This window comes from Tenrec ecaudatus, chromosome 8, assembly GCF_050624435.1.
Source record: "Tenrec ecaudatus isolate mTenEca1 chromosome 8, mTenEca1.hap1, whole genome shotgun sequence".
NCBI classification, from domain to species: Eukaryota; Metazoa; Chordata; class Mammalia; order Afrosoricida; family Tenrecidae; genus Tenrec; species Tenrec ecaudatus.
In genome coordinates, this window is record NC_134537.1 from 16,337,347 (window position 1) to 16,356,773 (window position 19,427).

At 37.7% G+C, this 19,427-nt stretch overlaps 1 protein-coding gene across 5 annotated transcripts in view; it reads left to right on the forward strand.

Moving 5' to 3' along the window:
* Positions 1–19,427, forward strand: part of NAALADL2 (N-acetylated alpha-linked acidic dipeptidase like 2) — a 1,559,949-nt gene that overhangs the window by 1,470,709 nt on the left and 69,813 nt on the right. For all 5 annotated transcript variants that reach the window (XM_075556048.1, XM_075556051.1, XM_075556049.1 and 2 more), the window contains one exon: positions 17,947–18,040. In XM_075556048.1, coding sequence (XP_075412163.1) covers positions 17,947–18,040 — 94 coding nt within the window. The remainder of the gene's footprint in view (positions 1–17,946; positions 18,041–19,427) is intronic.

Sequence of the window (19,427 nt, forward strand, 5' to 3'; positions counted from 1 at the left end):
TCTTTTTTCCCCTTTTCCCACCTCATCCCCAGTTTTCTACTATGTGCATCCCTGGATTTGATCTGGTCCCTGCCATACTACACGATCCTCACCTCAAGAATATTTGTATACAGTAGTTATTTCCCTATGCCCCCTTTGCATTTTTTTAATGTTTACCTCAGTGGGCTCATGTTGTACTTGTCTTTTTGTGCCTGACTTACTAAACTTAGCATGATTTCCTCCAGTTCTTCCCATGCTGCTATGTGCTTCATATGTTCACACTGCTTTTTAGCGATGCTTAGTACTCCTTTGTATGTATATATCACAGTTTTTAAATCCAATCGTCAGTTGATAGAAATTTGGGTTGCTTCCAACTCCTTGCAATTGTCAACTGTGCCGCAATGAACACTGGAGCACAGATGTCTGGCCTTGGTTTGTTTCTTGTCTCTTCTGGGTATATGCCCAGTAGAGGGATTGCTAGGTCATATGGTAACTTGATTACCATCTGTTTTAGATATCACCAGATCTATTTCCATAGTGGCTGTACACACTGTACACACAGGTCCACCAGCAGTGGATTAGAGTTCCTGTTACCCTACACCCCCAGCAACACTTGTTGCTTTCTGATTTTTTGAATTGGACTCTCTTTTAGGGTGTTAGGTTGTACCTCATTGTTGATTTAATTTGCATTTCTCTTATGGCTAAAGATTGGGAACATTTCCTCATATGTTCTGCCTCTGTGAAACTTCTGTTTAAGTCCTTTTCCCCCCTCTCAAGTGGGCAGTTTTTTTTTTCTTTTTGGAAGGTAGCAGAGTATTGCAGATTTTAGTAGTAAGGCCTTTGTCTGATGTGTCATTGCTAAAGAGGATTTCCCAGACCGTGTACTCTCTTAGTGAATTCTTTCGGTGTACACAGGTGTTTTATCTTCATTATACCCATCTGTCAATGTGTGCCTCCTCTGTGTTTGTGCCCTTCCCTATTTCTGATAGCCAGTGTATTCCCTGTGCCAAAGTCCTCAAGTTGGTCCCAATTCCCTCATTGATGGCCCTAATAGTTTGGGCTTAACTTCAAGGTCTATGATCCGCCTTGAGTTTATTCTTGTACATGGAGACAGATAAGGGTCTTGCGTCATTTTTCTACAGGTAAATATCCATTTTTTCCAGCACCACTTGTTAAAGAGGGCAACAGAAAGAACATTTTAAAGTAATGTAATGGAGAGGAATTACTGAAACCCAAAGGAAGGGGGACATGACAGTGGGAGGAGAGGAGAGTAAAAGGAAATAGAGGAAGTGTGTAGACCTAGTTGTCAAGAAACAAGAGTTGCATGTTTTGATACTTTAGTTCAATGAGGATTTCTATGGTTTTGTAACAACGTATGTGTATGTATCCTTACATGTGTTGCTATGAAACCAAAAAATCAAGTCAATTCTGACTCATGGCGACACTATAGTGAATGGTAGAACTTCCCCTGGAGGCTTCTGAGACTGTGACTCTTTAACTTCAAACCTCTTCTTTCTCCCAGGGAGGGACTAGTGGTTTCGAACTGTGAACCACAAGGTTAGCAGTATCAACTGTATCAACAATTTCTGATTCATAACGCCACCAGGTGACAAAATAAAACTTCCTTATAGAGAATTATCAGCTATAATTTTTATTTTTGCTTCTTTTAAAAATCATTTTATTGGGGGCTCATACAACTCATCACAATCCATACATACATCCATTGTGTTGAGCACATTTGTAAATTTGGTGCCCTCATCATTCTCAAAACATTTGCTTTCTACTTGAGCCCTGGGTGTCAGCTCCTCATTTTTTCCTTTCCCTCCCGGCCCCCACTCCCGCATGAACCCTTGATAATTTATAAATTATTATTATTTTGTCCTGTCTTGCACTGTCTGACATCTCCCTTCACCCACTTTTCTGTTGTTGGTCCCCCAGGGGGGAGCTTTTATGTAGATCCCCATCCTCCTGTTATTGCCACTCTCCCCCCTGGGAGCAGATCTCCACGACTTTCTCCCACATGCCGGCTGGGGAGCTTACATTACTGAACTTCTTACATTCTGAGCACTGAACTCTCACGCCACCATAACGCATCCCATATGTTGTAAGCATCAGTTCGAAGCATAACACACCCTGCTTTTCTCCACATACATGCAAAATACTCTTATGGAACCCATTTCCCCAAACATTTGGAATCTGTAGATAATTGATCAAGGAAAATAGAGCCCCCCGCCCAAATCAACAAATGATTGTAAGATTGGCAATCTCATATTTAAAGATAAATAAAATGCGAACTTTACAAACTTCTTTTACTCATTTAATAAATATTCACTAAAACCTATTATAGCATATGATCTGTAATAGGTAATGAGTACATAGTAATCTTCCCTCAATGTCTTCAGTAGATGGTATCATAAGTTGAATTGTATCCTCTAAAAATATGTGGCAACTTGACTGACCTGTGATACTTATTTGTACTTCTGCACTGAAGTACTTTGGCAGTTATGAAATAATATAATTATCTCTGATGATGTGATATGATACAATTAACCAAAGCGTTGTTAGAAGATTTTAGTGTGGGATGCTTACTCAGGCCACAGTCCTGTGTTAATGAAAGTGGGCTTAGGTTGTCACCTACCACGCCATTTGTCTTACAAAAAAGTAAAAGTAAATAGAAGCAAGCAGAGGTAAGGTAGATTTCCTACCCTAAGTAAAAAATGAGGCAGAAGCAGTAAAAGCCTTTGTCCCTGTACTGGGCACCCTCTAGAACCCGGAGACGCAGAATGAGGAGGTTTCCTTGGGCCCGTGTCCTGGAGCTGCACTTTCAGCTTCCTAAGCCATGCTAAATAAGATTCCATTTGTTCAAACCATCCGCTGATGGTATTTCTGCTGTAGTAGCTCTGAATGATTATTGTAATAAAAAGTAAACACGTTAATAAATATATGTATTTATAAAAGTGACATGAAATAATAAACAGTAATGGAGTAATAGAAAATGCGGGAGTTGGGGTTATCATTAGCATGAAGAGGCATTTTACTTATCCAGAGGTGTTATGGAAGTTTTATTAGGAAGCTTAACATTAAATGGAGACTTTCGGGATGAAATGAAATCAATTCTACAAAGAATTCAATGCAGAGTTGTTCCATCAGCGGGAAAACACATTTACATTATTAAAAGCAGAAAAGGTCTCTTTTAAGAAATAAAAATGACAGAGAGAGGATGAGGATTTGATTGCTATTGACCTTCAGGAGGCTCGCTGGTATTGTAAGTGCACTCAGAAAGATAATTTTGAGAAGAAAATGACTTGATCTAATCTAGAAGTCCAATGCGCTATCCATTGCGCCACAGAGCCCAGTGACTTGATCTAATCTGTTTCAGTAATTATAAAATGTATATCATTCTAGATATTGTATAAAGCATATTATGGGGAAATTTAATTCCCGCAATATTGGAAACAGACATTGATTGAGATGCTGGAGAAACTTAAAAATGGATAGATTGATAGAATATAGACAATTGACAGGCAGACAGACGACAGACACAATCAGAAAAATAAGGATGCTCATGTGGTGTCATCAGAAATGTTACCTGGAATCATTGTAAGAGGTGAATCGAGGGTGTGCTATAAAGTATATAGAACTTAAAGTATTAAGGACTTTGTGCATTGGGGAAAATAATCAAAATATTGATAATATTTACACTTTGTTAACCAACTGTTCTTGTCTAAAAGGTAATATGCTCAGCAACAGAATAATACATACAAATTCTGAATCCACAGAAACAAACAAGAAAGACAGAAAGGGCATAAAAGAAAGATCAGCTGTGTTTGACAAAATGGATATGTGTATGGATGGTGATAAGAACTGTACTTGCCCCAATAAAATAAAATTAAAATTAAAAAAAAGAAATCAGTCAAGCTATTTTACTTCAAAAAAGAAAGGAAAGAAAAGAGATAGTGGTATAGGAAACAGAAAATCATCAGAGTAAATCTAAATCCAAATATATCTGCTATAATAATAAATGTAAATTTAAGAAAGGAATTAAAACAACTGGATTTTTTCAAATCCAATTTATATACACATGCCTTGTGCTAAAATTGCTATGACACAGAAAGTCTGAGGTACAGAGTTGAGTGAGGGTTGGGATGCACATCGGACAAATCCTAACCCAAAGGAACCGATACAGCAATGTCAATTTTAGAAAAATAGTTGATAAGGCAAAGCTGTAACTTAGAATCTTCTTACGCTACAATGTTTTAACTATTAAAGGAATTATTAATCAGAATGATATTGTAATTCTTACCCACAAGTACACCAAATAAAAACTGATGGTTGTAAAAATGAGTCAATAAACTTAAAAGTCATATTGCAGGATTTAAAAGCACTACTCTCAGAAAGTGACAAACTTACTTAAAATACGTAGAAGGTGATATTGAATTGCTGTAGGATAAGACAAGGAACAGAGCATGCATAATTGATACAATTAGATGAGGCATGTTGCTGCCTTAGAGATGGGCTATGGATGCCTTTTAGAGAAGTTAGCAAAAAGATAATGAATTCAAGAAGCCAGTTGTAGCGTATCATGATAAAATGCATGGGTTAAATTTCACAGCCCAGAAATATTTGTGTACTCTTTGTGCCCATATTGTTTTATTGTTATTAAAATCCATTTTCCCAACATTGAGATCCATTCTAGCAGTCATGTTGTGCAGTTACTACACTCCATACGCTTACACACATACACATATCTGGTATGAACTGGGAGTCTACTGCCAGCATTTTACTGTGCAAAATGCAGAATATTGAGAACTTCAAGACCTTCATCCCAGTTCTGAAGTGGCCCCTAAACAGCCTTGTGACATTTAGCAAGTCATTTCAATTTTCTCCCTCTATTTCCTTACCTGCAAGTAGAAGTGATTAGCTCAAACAACCAAACTTTCTTTCATAATTTGGTACTCTATGAATTTATGTAAAATATTTGACCTTTTACAAATTAGTTTTGTTACTTATAAATGTGAATTTCAATTATGTATTTCACAAGGGCATATTTCCCGCTATTATTTTTTCCATTAAGAATTGAGGACAAATAAAGTTATCCTGTTTATCGCTTGAACGGCATAGAACAGATTTCAGATAATAAAACTGCCTAATCTGCCTAAATAATGGAAACAGTTCCTAGAGCATGACCTCGGTACATGTTTCCAATGTTCTAAAGAAATTGACTGGAAGGTCACTGGGTTCTACTGCCTGCTTTATAAATAGAAACATTGTTAGCAACATATCCTACATGAAGGGAAAATAAAGCCTGCATATTACTAAGTGGAACATATTTCAATATTGTTTTCCACACATTATATTTTACTTTAACTAAAAGAGCTTGTCTTTCTAGTCCTTGATGCATGAACCTATATGTCGACAACTTGGTGCATTTCGTGAGCTTTGGTACGCTTTCCCAAGTGCTATCCTTGCTGCACTCTCAAGTTGGAACATCTGCTTCCTTGCTTGCTCTTTTTATGTGCACCTTGCCCTAGACCCTTTTTGATATCTTCCTTACATTTACCTTTCAAAGATCCATGAAAGTTTGATAACATCCTAAAATTTTATTTAAAAATAAACAAACCCATCGCAATCAAGTCGATTTTGACCCGGACAGACCTCACAGGACAAGGCAGAACTGGCACGTTGGGTTTCCAATGTTGTACATTTTAGTAGAACAGATTGCCATTTGTGTGTTCGGCAAAGAGCCTGGTGTGTTAATCCACCAACCTTTTACCGTTCACTCAGCCACCAGGACTCCATCTAAAATATATCCAATCAATTATATCAATACCTGGTACCAACATCTAAAGGGGGGCTTCAAAAATGTTGTGCAAGAATGGAGTTCAAACCCAAGGGACTATTTCCATCCTCCGTTCAAAGCCTTCTTGTAGAAGACTTTTATGTCTCGCTGTTTCTCAAAATCTTATCCCTGAAGCACCATGTAGGGAGGTGTATTTTAAAGAGGTAAAACTGTATGTGAATGGAATTAGCCAAGTTAGAATCCTAAGGGGTGGGCTGATGGAACTTGCTATGATGTGATATTTTAAAAAGGTGCATAGGTGTTTCTTTATGTAGTAAGCCCACGGATATTGTTGGATGTGCTGGAGTTCATTTCAGCCCCTGGCGGCCACCCTCCCGGGCGTTCTGTTGGAGCCCCATGTTCCAATCACCGTGTCGATCTCTCCCATTATGGGGCTTTCTTTTGGCTGCCTCTTCCTTCACCAAGTATCATGTTCTTTGGCTTGGTCTCTCTTGAGAACATTATTATCTTTTGTTTCCTACCTGCATGTCTTTTGACTACGGAATTGCTTGATATTTTTAGTAATAAGCTCAGGATCTTCATTCTACTGGTAGGTGAAGGAGGGGGCTTCAAAAAATTCGTGGAGAAATTAGATTGTATTTTAATTCCATTCTTTAGTGAGTGTGTTGTAAATATAGCCTAAGAACATGAGGTTAACCAATCGTTGGTCACTCAATCAGTACTTATAGTATTCATACCTATATTCAGACTCCCCCATTAAATGTATTGGTTTATACGATGGGAATATGATATAATCACTTCATTTTTTCAGAAAAAAATTAGAGCAATAATATGATATAATGGATTATAAAAATAAATTTTCAATGGCTGTCCAACTCAGCAGAACAGAGTTTTAATTTATTTTTGCTGATGTTTAAGCTAGGAAATATAAATAAAGAGAAATCATTATATTAAAATGTTTTATCAAAATTATACTTACTTGTTAATTCAAATAATTGACTCTGTGTATTGCTAATAAATCTATTAGCAAGTGTCTCCTCTTTAATGGTTGGGTGTTTAGAAAATAGATAACTTTTATCTTTTATTTAAGTATTAATTTATTAAATTCTTAAGAACTACAGCTACCTTAATTTGCATGCACAGATATACAGTGTGGTGTCTAAGAATAGAATCTGTAGAAGTAAGTTATAAATAAGCATTGACTTTCTCTGTATTTAATAGATGTGCTATATATGTTACTTTACCATTATGACAAATAGTTTAAAACAGTTCTCTAATGTTTCCTCTCAGTGATTAATTGCCTTGAATAATTTTCCAAGTACATGATTTCATAAACATATAATTATCCTTTTTAAAATAAACAACCTTTACCTTATTTGGTACAACACAGCTGTGGCAATCTACAACAGAGTACATGAGATCTGCGAGTGGTAATGGCGGTGTGTCTGTGTTGAGGGGCAGGGAAACTGGAGTGTAAGGGGGAACTGACTCAGTCTTCCCTAAGACATGATTTTTTCTTAGAGAAGTTTTAAGGAACATTTTAATCTAATTTTCAAGGGAGTAGAAACTTCCACCTTTATTCAGCATAGCAGCTGGTGATTTCGAACTGCTGACCTTGACATTAGCAAACCAACTACAACCCACTACACCACAAGGACTACTTACTATTTTTGAAACCATTTTACTATTGTTACATAAAGGTGCCAAAAAACTCCACCCAGCCATTAAATACTGCCCCAAATCTGTTTCTAATTCTTTCTTGTGTGATACAGAGCCAATTGTAGTGGCTCATCCACAGAAAGAGTCTCCTTGTAGAGGCTTTTCTTGATCTCCTCAGATGGACAGGACACCAGGGATCTAGTGATTGCTTGTGGGGGGAGGTCAGATGCTTGCAGGCGTCCTCCCAGAAGGCAACCAGTCACCAGACTAAGAGAGGCCCTGCTCCCTGCTGCTGGGGACAATGGGCTATGACTTAGAACCATTAGCTTGGTTCCTGAAAGTGGGGTTTGCACCCTACTGATAATGGTTGTTATGGAGATCCAGAGAACATATCAAACCTGCTCTGTGGCATCCAAAGTTAAGCTGCCATCCTGAATCTAGGATCCACCCATAATGTCACAAGCATACCCCAATCTCTCCTCTTCCTATTGTGTGTATGACCCTAGACCACCCCCTTCCATTACTGTAGAACCTATAGTTCAACCCATTCCTGTCACGTATGCCTACCTGTAATAAGTAGGCTTGCACACCCCAAAGGTATGTAGGCCTGGGTTAGCAATAGAGAGGGCTCCCTTGACCTTTCCTCTGCTACCTCTCTCCCCTGTTGTTCCCTTTCCCTTGTTCTGTTCTCCTTCCCTTTCCCCTCTCTCCACTTAGTCCACCAAGCTGGGCTGAGCAAAGCTCTTCTATCTCTGATGCTCTCGATGACTTTAATATAATATTTATATATATATCAACTGTACAATTGTGCTTAGTGTAAGGTGGCCAGATTTTAACATTGGTAAAGTGGGACACCATTGACGGGGGTGGGGGGCGGGTTCTTGATTAAAAATTTGGTCTATATGGAACAACAAAAATTTTCATAGAATGCAAATATAGTATTGGAATATATATTTTTAATTTCAACATAAGTACAATTTACAAATATAATACATTAAAATTATGTATAGTATTGTTTTATTCTTTGGCATATTTCTCATTTGAGTGAATTTTTTTAGTAGATTGCTGTAGTTTAAAAGGTCATGAAACTTTTCACAAGAATTTGTTAAATTATATGTCACACATAAAATGGCTTTCAAAGTCTCAACACTTAACTGTGATTTTTTCTGATGTCCACGTTTTATTTATCATAGAAAAAAACGCGTTCAGTCGCAGCTTTAGTTCCTTGGAAGGACAGTGCGTATTCCACAATTTTTAGTACATTATTGTATGGAACATGGTTTGTTTCAAAATGATGAAATATTTCTAACTATTTGTTCTCTATTGTGATTTTTGCTGCTGCCCAAGATTTAACCCTTTCATTAAAAAGCTCATTTTCAGAAATATTACTAAATGGGAAATTTTGAGTAATATGATCAAATGATTTTGCACATCATTCCAATTAAGTTCTTGTTTTAATGTAACCCAATGAACATGTTCAATACCATTGTAATGTACCATCTACTCTTCTAAATAATCTGTGCAGTTACTATAGAACGTTTTAAGATGATTCACGATACCTGCACGATTTATTGTACCTTGTTCTTCTATCTGGCTTATACTATTACGGATAGTTAACAATTGCTACCTTAGAGATTAAAACCTAGGGAACGCTCTCTGTCATTTCTCATCTGTCACACAAGCTCATGGTGAGTCAGAATGGACTCAGTGGCAACAACATACTTCCTCATAACCCCCAGTATCATTTAATTATTTAACAAATGTAGTGAAATTGCTCGTTTATACAGACAGCCTTGGATCCATGAATCTGAATAACTTCTCAGCAAACACTTAATAAGAGAAATAGCCTCAATCACTATCAACATGCATGGATGAAGAATCTCCAGTAAACCATGTATTATATTTTTGTTAGGTTTTAGTAAGTCTTTGGATCTTGTTCAAAAAATATAATTTAGAGTAATAACTTGCGGTTGACTAAGATAAGCACCCATAATGTTGCAAACTCTCATTACTTATTGTACCTCCTCTTCTCTTCATATTTGTGATCTAATTAGTCAATGCTGTTTATTGTGAAGAAGTAGACTTGGTGGCTAGTAGATTTATTGTCGGGCTGTTAACCGCAAGGTAAGCTGTTCGAAACCACTAGTTGGTCCTAGGACAAAGATGAGGCCTTCTTGGCCCGTAAAGAGTTAGAACCGTCAAGGGCAGTTCTGTGATGTCCTCTGGCATCACAGAGTCAGACTTAACACCATGGCTGTGAGTTTGGGGGTTTTTGTTTTGTTGTCTGACAAAGGAGAACCATATAATATATTCACATAGGGCATCCAAGAAAAAAAATTCTTCATAATTTTCTGCATCTATTTTCCCAGCTCAGATAAACGATATCTATAAATGCAGATATAAATGGACCGATATCAAAAGTTGTAGGTACTGCTAAGACCAATTAACACAAGCGTTGACGTTAAATCTCTGATTGGTATAATCTGCCTTTGGTATTTCCTTAGGATCATGTGTTTTGTGAATGTTGCTAGGATGACCACTGGTATTCCTATTGTAAAAACGGAGGATGGTATTTGAAAGAACAGAAAAAGTGCATTATAATATGATAAATAAAACTCTTGATTCTGCAATCAGGCGTTTGTGCTCCTATGTGAGGAAAGTGATGAACTCTGTGACCGTCTCAAAGTTACTCAGTAGTCTCTATTTCCCTATGTGTAAAATAGGGTAGAACTGATGAAACCATAAACGAAGTCATGCAAAAAATGTATAATGATGCCTGGAACATAACTACTTGGCAAAATCCCCATTTCGATGAGCTGCTTTTAATATTATCAACATCTAAACATAGCTTGGTGTTAATTGCTAGTGAAATGTAATGAAGATATTTAATTTATTAATTTTTCAATCACCATAGACATAGTTCTATGCAAAACTCTAATAACATGGTAGAAAGGTAATATTGGCATCCTGCAGTTCCTTTTTCTAAAGCATTGAAAACACTAACTTGCTGTATCATATCTTCTGGGGAAAATATGCCTGGCAGATGATGGGACTGTGTTGCATTGTTAGCTATGAGTTCATTTACTAGCAAATAATAAGTTTGAAATAGGAGTAAATGAACTTGATTGGCTGTTTAAAGTTTCTCTATGAACATATTTTCTCTGCTACAATATAAGAACAGTTCAGTGATAATAGTCAACAAAATTAGAACGATATGTTAAAACAGAAAATTTAAAAATACCCGACACATTTTTTATGGCTAAGGGATAGACTGCAAAGTTCCTATTTTAGCAATAAAGCTCCAAATATCAAACCTGCTCTCTTTCTTTCTTTTCCATTTTATTGAGAGCTCTACAAGATAGTACAACAATCCATGGTTCATTTAGATCAAGCACTATTGTGTACTTGCTGCCACCATCATTTTCAAAGTATTTTCTTTCTTCTTGCACTCGTTGGTACCAGCTCCCCTCTATCCTCGCCCTCCTCTACCCTACCCCATAAGAACCCTTGTTATTGTAATAAATTGTATTAAATATTCAAAGCCATGGAGGCTACTAGTATGTAGAAGAGTAAGAAGGACCAATCAACGTTCCCACACAGTTTCCCTCCTCAGCTTGGAGTTGGTAGCTTGCCCGGGGTTTGAGACAATTCTGAGGCCTCTAGTTCACATTTGTCTCCAAATGTATCCTACAGGATTATGATCTACCCTGGTAGCTGGTTTAGATCCAGTGCAAATGACAACACAGCAAAGGTCCCATAAGAATCTATTGTGATGCCTTCTTTTTATCAATTTTCCTTCCCACCCTGACCGCCCAATGAATGACTCCTATTCCAATTTGCTTCCAGGTCTGCTTCTGGGCAACCTCAAAGCTTAGGCCGAGAGCTCAGAAAGTAGATATTCATTTGAAGCAGAAGAGACTGAAATGAAAGGGTAGACTCGGGTGATTTGTATGTCTACGGAACTAGGTCCTTGAGGGAAAGAGTGTTTTCTGCCCTGGTAGTCTGAAATTGAGGGTGGTTGATACAAATCAAATATATATACATACCTTTATCAGTTTAGGAGATAGAGGATCCATAACTTGAGCAACCACATTAAATTGCAGTGAAATCACACCGTGTTTACAACTTCGCTTCCTTCCTTTGTTCCCTGCCTGCTGAGTTCCTAGCTTCCAGAGAGTCTGCAGACTCTTGGATGCAGTCGTTTGTACAGTGGCCAAAACATGCTCCAGCCCTCAAAGCGGCTGTCCCCAAGTCCTTGCTTAGCCCATTGTGCTTTATGGGTTATGATAGTGATAAAAACAATGGTTTCTCAGAAAAATGGAGAGATGAGGACTTTCTTTCCTGCAGTGGCATCCCAAACTATTGATGTTCCTTTGTCCAAGAGCGTTGGGCTCCCCTGTTTTCCACTGTTCTCTAGTACTGGTATATGGTTCACCCATATTTTTCCAGTATTGGCTTCTGAGCCAATTAGGTTAGGTTATGTGAACTTTTTCACCAGTTTTACGGGCCAGACTTTTCATATATTACCAGATAGCTTATAATTTATAAGGCTTATTCTCTGAAAAGTGACTCTTTCTCCCAATGGCTTTTAGAATTCTACAATAAATTTTGAAATGATTTGATACCAAGTGACTTTAGTCAGACTACTTGAAATTGTCATAAGTATGCTTGTAGCATCAGAAAAGTTAAGCAAGAAAACATGGTATCAGTCCAGGATAGTAGGGGCTCCAAATCAATTTGACTAATTCTTTCTCCCACACAGTTGAGCTTCATAATCTCCAATGTGTGTGGACTACCGGGGGTGGGAGGGGGGGGTGGCATCTACCTTTGTCAAGGCTTCCCAGATATTCCACCCAAACTTCTCTCCAGAAAGAAGTCCTAAGTATAATTCACTGGCCAAAACAAAAACTCTGTTCTTAGGTGGCTAATGTCTCTATTTCCATAGGGTATCTTTTCATGGTAGCTCCTCTCAGACACGAAGGAGCAGGTGTGGGAGTTGAATTTTTATACCTGGTTTCTTTGACATACGGTTGGTCTTAAGTAAAATTTGGGATAATTGTGTGGGTTCTATAAAATCTTTATTTCCTAAGGCAGTTTTGAATCTAAGTGGTCTGTTCATAAGTTGGTTATTTGTCTTTGGTTGGGGGAGCGATTGTTAAAATATGACTTAAACAGCTAGCATCACAGTTAGGGCTAGAATGAAGAACAGCGATTGGGCACACATGGTTAAATCTATGAGAGAGTGTCTGAAATGGTTCATGTGAAAAATAATGAGAGTCGAATGGTGAATTAATTGTAGGCATATAGATTTTGTGTACCAATTTCAGGTGTCACCATCGGCTTCCTGTTGGTTGGGAAAATGCCTTGTGATATGCCAGAGGATTATCCTTTGCCTTTTATTGACCCCAGAGCTGCAGAAGGGGATCCTAGGGACTGACAGCAGTGTTTCTTACTCAACTCGTCTCTACGGAGATGGCCTGGGATGTCTGAGATTTGTTATCCATAGAACATTTGTTGTTAAATCAGGTGTTTCTCTACCATAAAGTAACATAAATCTGAGTCAGTTCACTTGAGTGGGGCCATTGACACTGTTAAGGGCACCATGTACCACAAAATCCTGTTATAAAGCCCTCATGGGGCCATAATTTATCAGATAATGCCTTTGCTCCAAAAGTTAAAAGATGGAGAAAGGACTCCCTATACATCTGATTCATGGTCATGTTCCTTGGTTGAGTTTTAGAGCATATGACCCCACATCCACTACTTTTGAAATTACTTTCAAACAACCAGCAACTTCAGTTACTCTATGTCAGTTACTTAGGTTTTTTCATGTTGTTTATAAATATTGATGCTTCTTCCTGTCCTCATCATACCCCTGTCCAGAGTGCATTTCACCTTTTGCATCCTAAGCTTTTTGGACCAAAAGTGCATACCTGAAATCTACATGGTATGTTTAAAATGCAATAGAAATGGTGCTTTCTAGAAAACAAGAGAAAGGTAATTCTATGCTGTTAACATCCACTGCCCTTGAGTCATAGTGATCGGATATCTCTAATAGCACAATACACTTGATCTTCGCCGAGAGGCCGAGAAGTGAGGTCTAAGAGCACAGTAATAATCATACACAAAAGACTCAAGAGATATTAGTTGGCTGGTTTAGGATACATCTACCATTCATAATATTACATGACACTATGCCCCAGTCTCTTTCAGATTCACTTTTATATGAACCTATAAAACAGGTGTTATGATCATCTTTCAGCACCAGACTCTAAACAGGACTCTCAAGCATTTAAAAACCACCTGAGGACATTAAAAACCCTCCACAAAAATAATTTTACTTATAGCTTAAGTCTGTGATATGAATGATAGTTACCTGAATCTCAAATTACAATGCAAAAGTGGAATAAACCCCACAATGTTTATTAAGTATTTCTCCCTGAAACTAAAATTACATTATATTATGAATCTGTTGTGTTTGTATTACCTTAAGGAATCTATTTATGGTCAACTTCATTATTGTATGAACTGATAAACGCATTTGTGGGTATAGTCAACATATTGGCAATGGGTACAATAAACACTCTAATGGGAAGCACCCTACTTTCTAGATGTTTCCAGTTATAGGAGTATAGAGGTGTGTGTGTGTGTGCATACACATATAGATAGATGCCTATACACACACACACACACCAATCTACAGACTGATAAGTAAAGGAAAAATTAAGACAGAATCATCTATACATACAAAGTTGTGTGTTGTATTATGAGTCTACAAGTCAATTCCTAGTCGTAGTGATGAGAGAAAAACAGAGAAAGAGAGAGCGGGAAACAGCAAGAGCAGAGCCTCCTGGTGGAATAGTGGGTTAAAGTTGGGTCTACAAATTGAAAGATCCGTGGATTGAATCCCCCATTCACCCACCACTCCATGGGAGAAGGAGAGCCTGGGTCCCTAATGATCTATGGTTTCAGAAACCCTTGGGGGCAGCTCAACTCTAACACCATTGCTCTGTGTTGGAGTCCAATTGATAGCAGAGTGTACACACACACACCAAAAATATAAAATTCCATTATATTTTCATTTAATATTTTAGGGAAACTTTTAGAAGTCTCCTCATAGTATTTCACTTTAATAAGTTTCTTTCTAATCTTTAAACAGAAATAGGGTTATTTCATGTATAAAGGAAGAGAAAACATTTTAAATGTGATAACCATAATTTGCCTCTATTATATTTAAAATCGAGAAGGCTCTATGTGCAGTTATTCTCTTTTAGCAGTCTGAGCACTAACTCTGGGGAAATCGATATTATGTATCAGTATTTATTAACTATTTTGCTATGAAATCCTTTTTTTCTTTTTAAACATTTTTACTGCTGCACCATTTGATTTCTTTCATGTCTCCCCATTATCCGCTGGTCTGGAGTCGGATGGCTGAAGAAGGTAGATGGAGGAACACGGACACAGGGATCTTGAGACATGTTGGGTGCTCATGGGGTTCCTATGGTGGCCTTTGGCAAAAGCCGACTAGTTCCACAGCTGTTGAGTGTCTATTTGTTGATGCAGAGGGATCCCAGTATCAAAGATTTTCAGGGTTTGAGATAAGGTATTGTCAATATTGACCAGCATTACCAGAGAGATTTTTTCCACTGGAAAACAGTGTAGTGCATTGGAAATGATATCAAACAAGACATAGAGACTTTCAGATTAGCCATATCTCTCTACAAATAGCCCATGGAGTGACTTGTGTTAGAATCTGGCTTAAAGCTCTTGTTATTTGTAGGGAAAAACAGCAAAGCAGACGCCTGCAGATCAGATTTGACTTGTAACTTGAGCATGTGACGTAATTTCTGCAAACTTCAATTGCTTTAGTTTATGAATGTGAGAGCTGGCTTGCTGGGTTGTTGTGGGAATTAAAAAAGAATGATGGTGTGAGTGGAGATCCCGGGAGGGTGGAGGGAGGATGGGTTGGAAAGGGGGAACCTATTATGGAGATCTGCCTGTAGCCTCCTCCCTGGGGTACGAACAGCAGAGAAGTGGGTGAGGGGAGATGTCAGACAGGGTAGAATATGACAAAATAGTAATTTATAAATTATCAAGGGTTCATGAGGGGAAAATGAGGAGCTGCTGCCAGGGGCTTAAGTGGAGAGCAAATGTTTTGAGAATGATGAGGGCAATGAATGTACAAATGTGCTTTACACAATTGATGTATGTATGGATTGTGATGAGAGTTGCATGATCCCCTAACAAAAAGATTTTTTTAAAGAAAGAGAATGATGTTTGAAAGCTTCCAAGCAGCATATAATGCCTAGTAGATGCTGGATAATCTTTTAGTGATTACTGTGTTGTTCACTACCATTTTTAACGATCTGTTCTCTAGGAAACTATTCTTAGTCTTTAATGCAGGTGTTACTTTCCCCCACGGATTGGCTTCTGGCATTGTGAGGCTAGTGATCATGATATCCCCATTTGCCAATTCATGGTGACCCTACAGCACAAACTACAACAACTCCATAGGCTTCCATGGCTTTAATCTTCACAGGATCAGACTGCCTCGTCGTTCTCCTGCGGAGTGGCCGGCGGGTTTGAACCACTGAGCTTGCTTAGTCCCCAGGGCTCCTGTAATAAAGTGAGATCTGAAGGCCTACAGCACTTTCAGAAGAATGAGACATCATATACATTCTAGAGTGGGCTACAAGAGTTTGCCACATGGCTTATCCCTTCTCTCTGCCTGCCAAGGGACGTACACGTCTCCCTTTTCCTTATGAAGCTGCAAATCGCGCTGATGTAGTTTAAGCAGTCTATCATAGGCCAGGTGCATTGCAAGTCCCAATCTTTGTTGCCAGTTTCCTTTTTGAAAGAAATAACAAGGTGTCTGGCTTACATTCCAGCTGTCAGAGCTGCCAAATTACACGTAAAAAAATTCTCCAGCAATACAAAGAGAAACAGTCTTCTTCTACCCTCCACACTTTCATTTTAATCTTTTGTAATGTGCGGTGTGCTGATTCCAAAGGTGTAAACAAAACATGTTTGTGCTGTAGTGTCTATTATCCAGTGAAATTTGGGGGGGAGGGAGAAACCATGGTGCTTCTTAATCTTCTTTCAAAAATTCTCTTTTACAAATAGTTACTTCTAAAGATCAGTTTTCTGTACATAATTTGGATGAGTGGGCTGAGGAGAAAAGGCTCATATCAGCCTATTGCAGATCATACTTCTTTCCTGAAGTCCAGCATAATCAGGACAAGAGCCAGGAGAACAATTCTCTCAGGGATTTGCAGTCATCATGCTGAGGGATAAAGCTCAGAGAAATCGTGGGCATTGAGGAAGCGGTGTATTTTGTTGTGTTTTTTTTTGGGGGGGGGGTTCTTCAATAGGATAAAGGAGTATCTATGATGAGTCTTTCTCCTTTTAGATTTTTAGGGAACACATTTTTTTCCCAAGCATAGAAAAGAACCAAATGATTTTTTAAATCATGGTATAAATTGTACAGCTTAGAACTCTTAAATGGAATTTGACACTTGTTGGGAATTAAAGCTGACTCCTTAGCATCATCTTTTCTTGTAACTCGTATGTTCTCTGCATTCTGTTCTGTTCTAAGGTAGCGTGTTAATTTCCCCTCCAGAGTTTTCACGGGATAACACTTTCTTTCACTAACCATATTGCATAATTTATGGATACCATCAACTGTCCCATTTCCATGTGAGCTGGTTTTAGTGTTGAAAGACATGCAGGGACATTTTTTAAGTCCAAGTAAATACCACTAAACAGTCATAGCAAAAATACTTGATACCAACTGTAAATTACTTTGAGATGTTTATGAATGTATGACTTGTTCAGTCCTTTAAACTAGTTCTGCTTTATCTCTTCTACATATATTTGTTTTCAAAGACAATTTTGGAGCAAGAAGTAAGGGAGTATAGACATGTATCAATATTCTGGGTAGAGTTTGGAGGATACCATTAACAATTGTACTTTTAAATTTTTATTTCAAACTAATCACAAAAATGTATACATGATTTAGCCTTCTTAAATTTTGGAGCAATGAAGTAAAGCACTAAAAAATATTTTATTAAGGTTTGGAAAGTGTTTTCTTAGGTATGGTATTTTTTGGTTATTACTGATTTTAAAAGAAAATAAGCTTTGTTATTTTGTCCCGAAATGAATTTACTCTAATAACCAGATATTAATTTTCAGTTGTTATTTTTTAATACCTGTTTTGTGTGATGGCTTAATTTTTTTGGTAAGGGATTATTTTAAAGTTTAAATAGTGCAACTCATTAAATAATTGAAATATCTTAATACATTGAGTCATAAAAGAAATGTAATAGTATATTTACTCCTATCTCTCAGAGTCATGGAAAAATAAAATTTTAAAAGTATCTTATTTCCCTCTATTTTGCTCTGATGTGTAAAATCATATAAACTAAAGGAGAAGAAGGGAAAGAAGCAAAGTTAAGCTAAAATAAATTCCCTTAATTATCGAGTGCTGACTTTTTTTTTCTTTCTTTCAGCTCTCTGGAGAAGTGATTTTGCAAATTGCCAATGAACCAGTTCTGCCTTTTAATGCTCTTGACATAGCTTTGGAAGTTCAAAACAACCTGAAAGGTAATTTTTCTGTGAATTATAGTAATCTTAGTAGATGTAAAAATTGCTCAGCTAATTTTCAATCAGAAATGGATGATGTCATCCTTTATCTTACTAGGTCTTTGGCTAGAGGGTTTTTGTACAAAGGGACTGGAACATTTCTAGCCGTCATGTCAACAGGAATGAGCTTTGTCTAAGCATGAGACAAAGCATCAAATTTTACCAAATGATCTACGTCTCCGCTTATATTGTAGATTTCCAATTCCAAATGTCTGTTATTACTGGAAGTAGGTTTCACATGCAATAATAAAGCACAAGTTTGTTGACATTTTATTTCCCAACTATTAGACTGAGGCAGAAGTCTCCTCTCGGGAGTTATTTTGCTAGGAGATATGGGGCCCTATCCTACTTGATTGAAACATGATGGTTCAGGATCTAGATCAAGAATAACAAAGAGAAAACTAGGGGCACTACCTGAAACATTTTCTGTTCCTCTTTATTTGGATCTCTCTCTCTGCAGAACTCTGATCCCACCTTGATATTTAACTTCATTTCTCTTTTCTCTACATAAAAATCTTTCAATTGGGCTAATAATTTGTCTTCATTAACAAAATACAATCACACTGCCACTATGTATTAGGTGATTAAGGGTAGTAGGTTCCACAATCTGCACTCAGAGAAGCAGCAGCAAAGAAATGAAACATGTATTGCATGGGCAAATTGGCTGCACAGAATCTACTTGAAGTGTTTAAGAGCAATGATAATATTTGAGCCTAGGTACCCATTGTCCTTGAACAAGCAAGCTTCCTTACAATATCCATTTATATCAGAACTAGACCACTCCCCTGAGGAAACATATTTCTAATTGCATCACGGTAGTGACGTGGGGTGCAATCCATCCTAATCTTTTTACAAAAGGTTAATTGATCACAGCAGATCCATTATAGTGCAACATTACATCATGGGAGAGTAGTATGCCTTAATTGTCAAACCACTGAGAAGCTGGGCTCAGCCAGGTTTACAGAAAGCCTAACGATCACAGGTGGTTATTGTAATTGTTGTGAATATGTTGTCCATCTGTTACAAGCTGTATGGAAGGTATATGTACAGCCATAGCAAAAACAATCAATCAGAAACTAGCTGCTGAGGCTATGTGTCATTCCTTAGTCTGGAACTTTAGGGCCATGACTTCATGGCACATTCCAGGTTATTAGCCTAGTAATGTGTTTCATGCTCCTCATCTGCCTTTGAACCGATGTACAGTGCCTGGGGTCTTCTCCATCTGGAACGAGCTCACCCAGGCACAACAATTCATCTCCATCCACCTGCATTATCAAATGAAGATGGAATATGGAACATGTGGGAAATTGCTTTTGTGTAAACCTGATTCCTTGGCCATCAGAGCAGA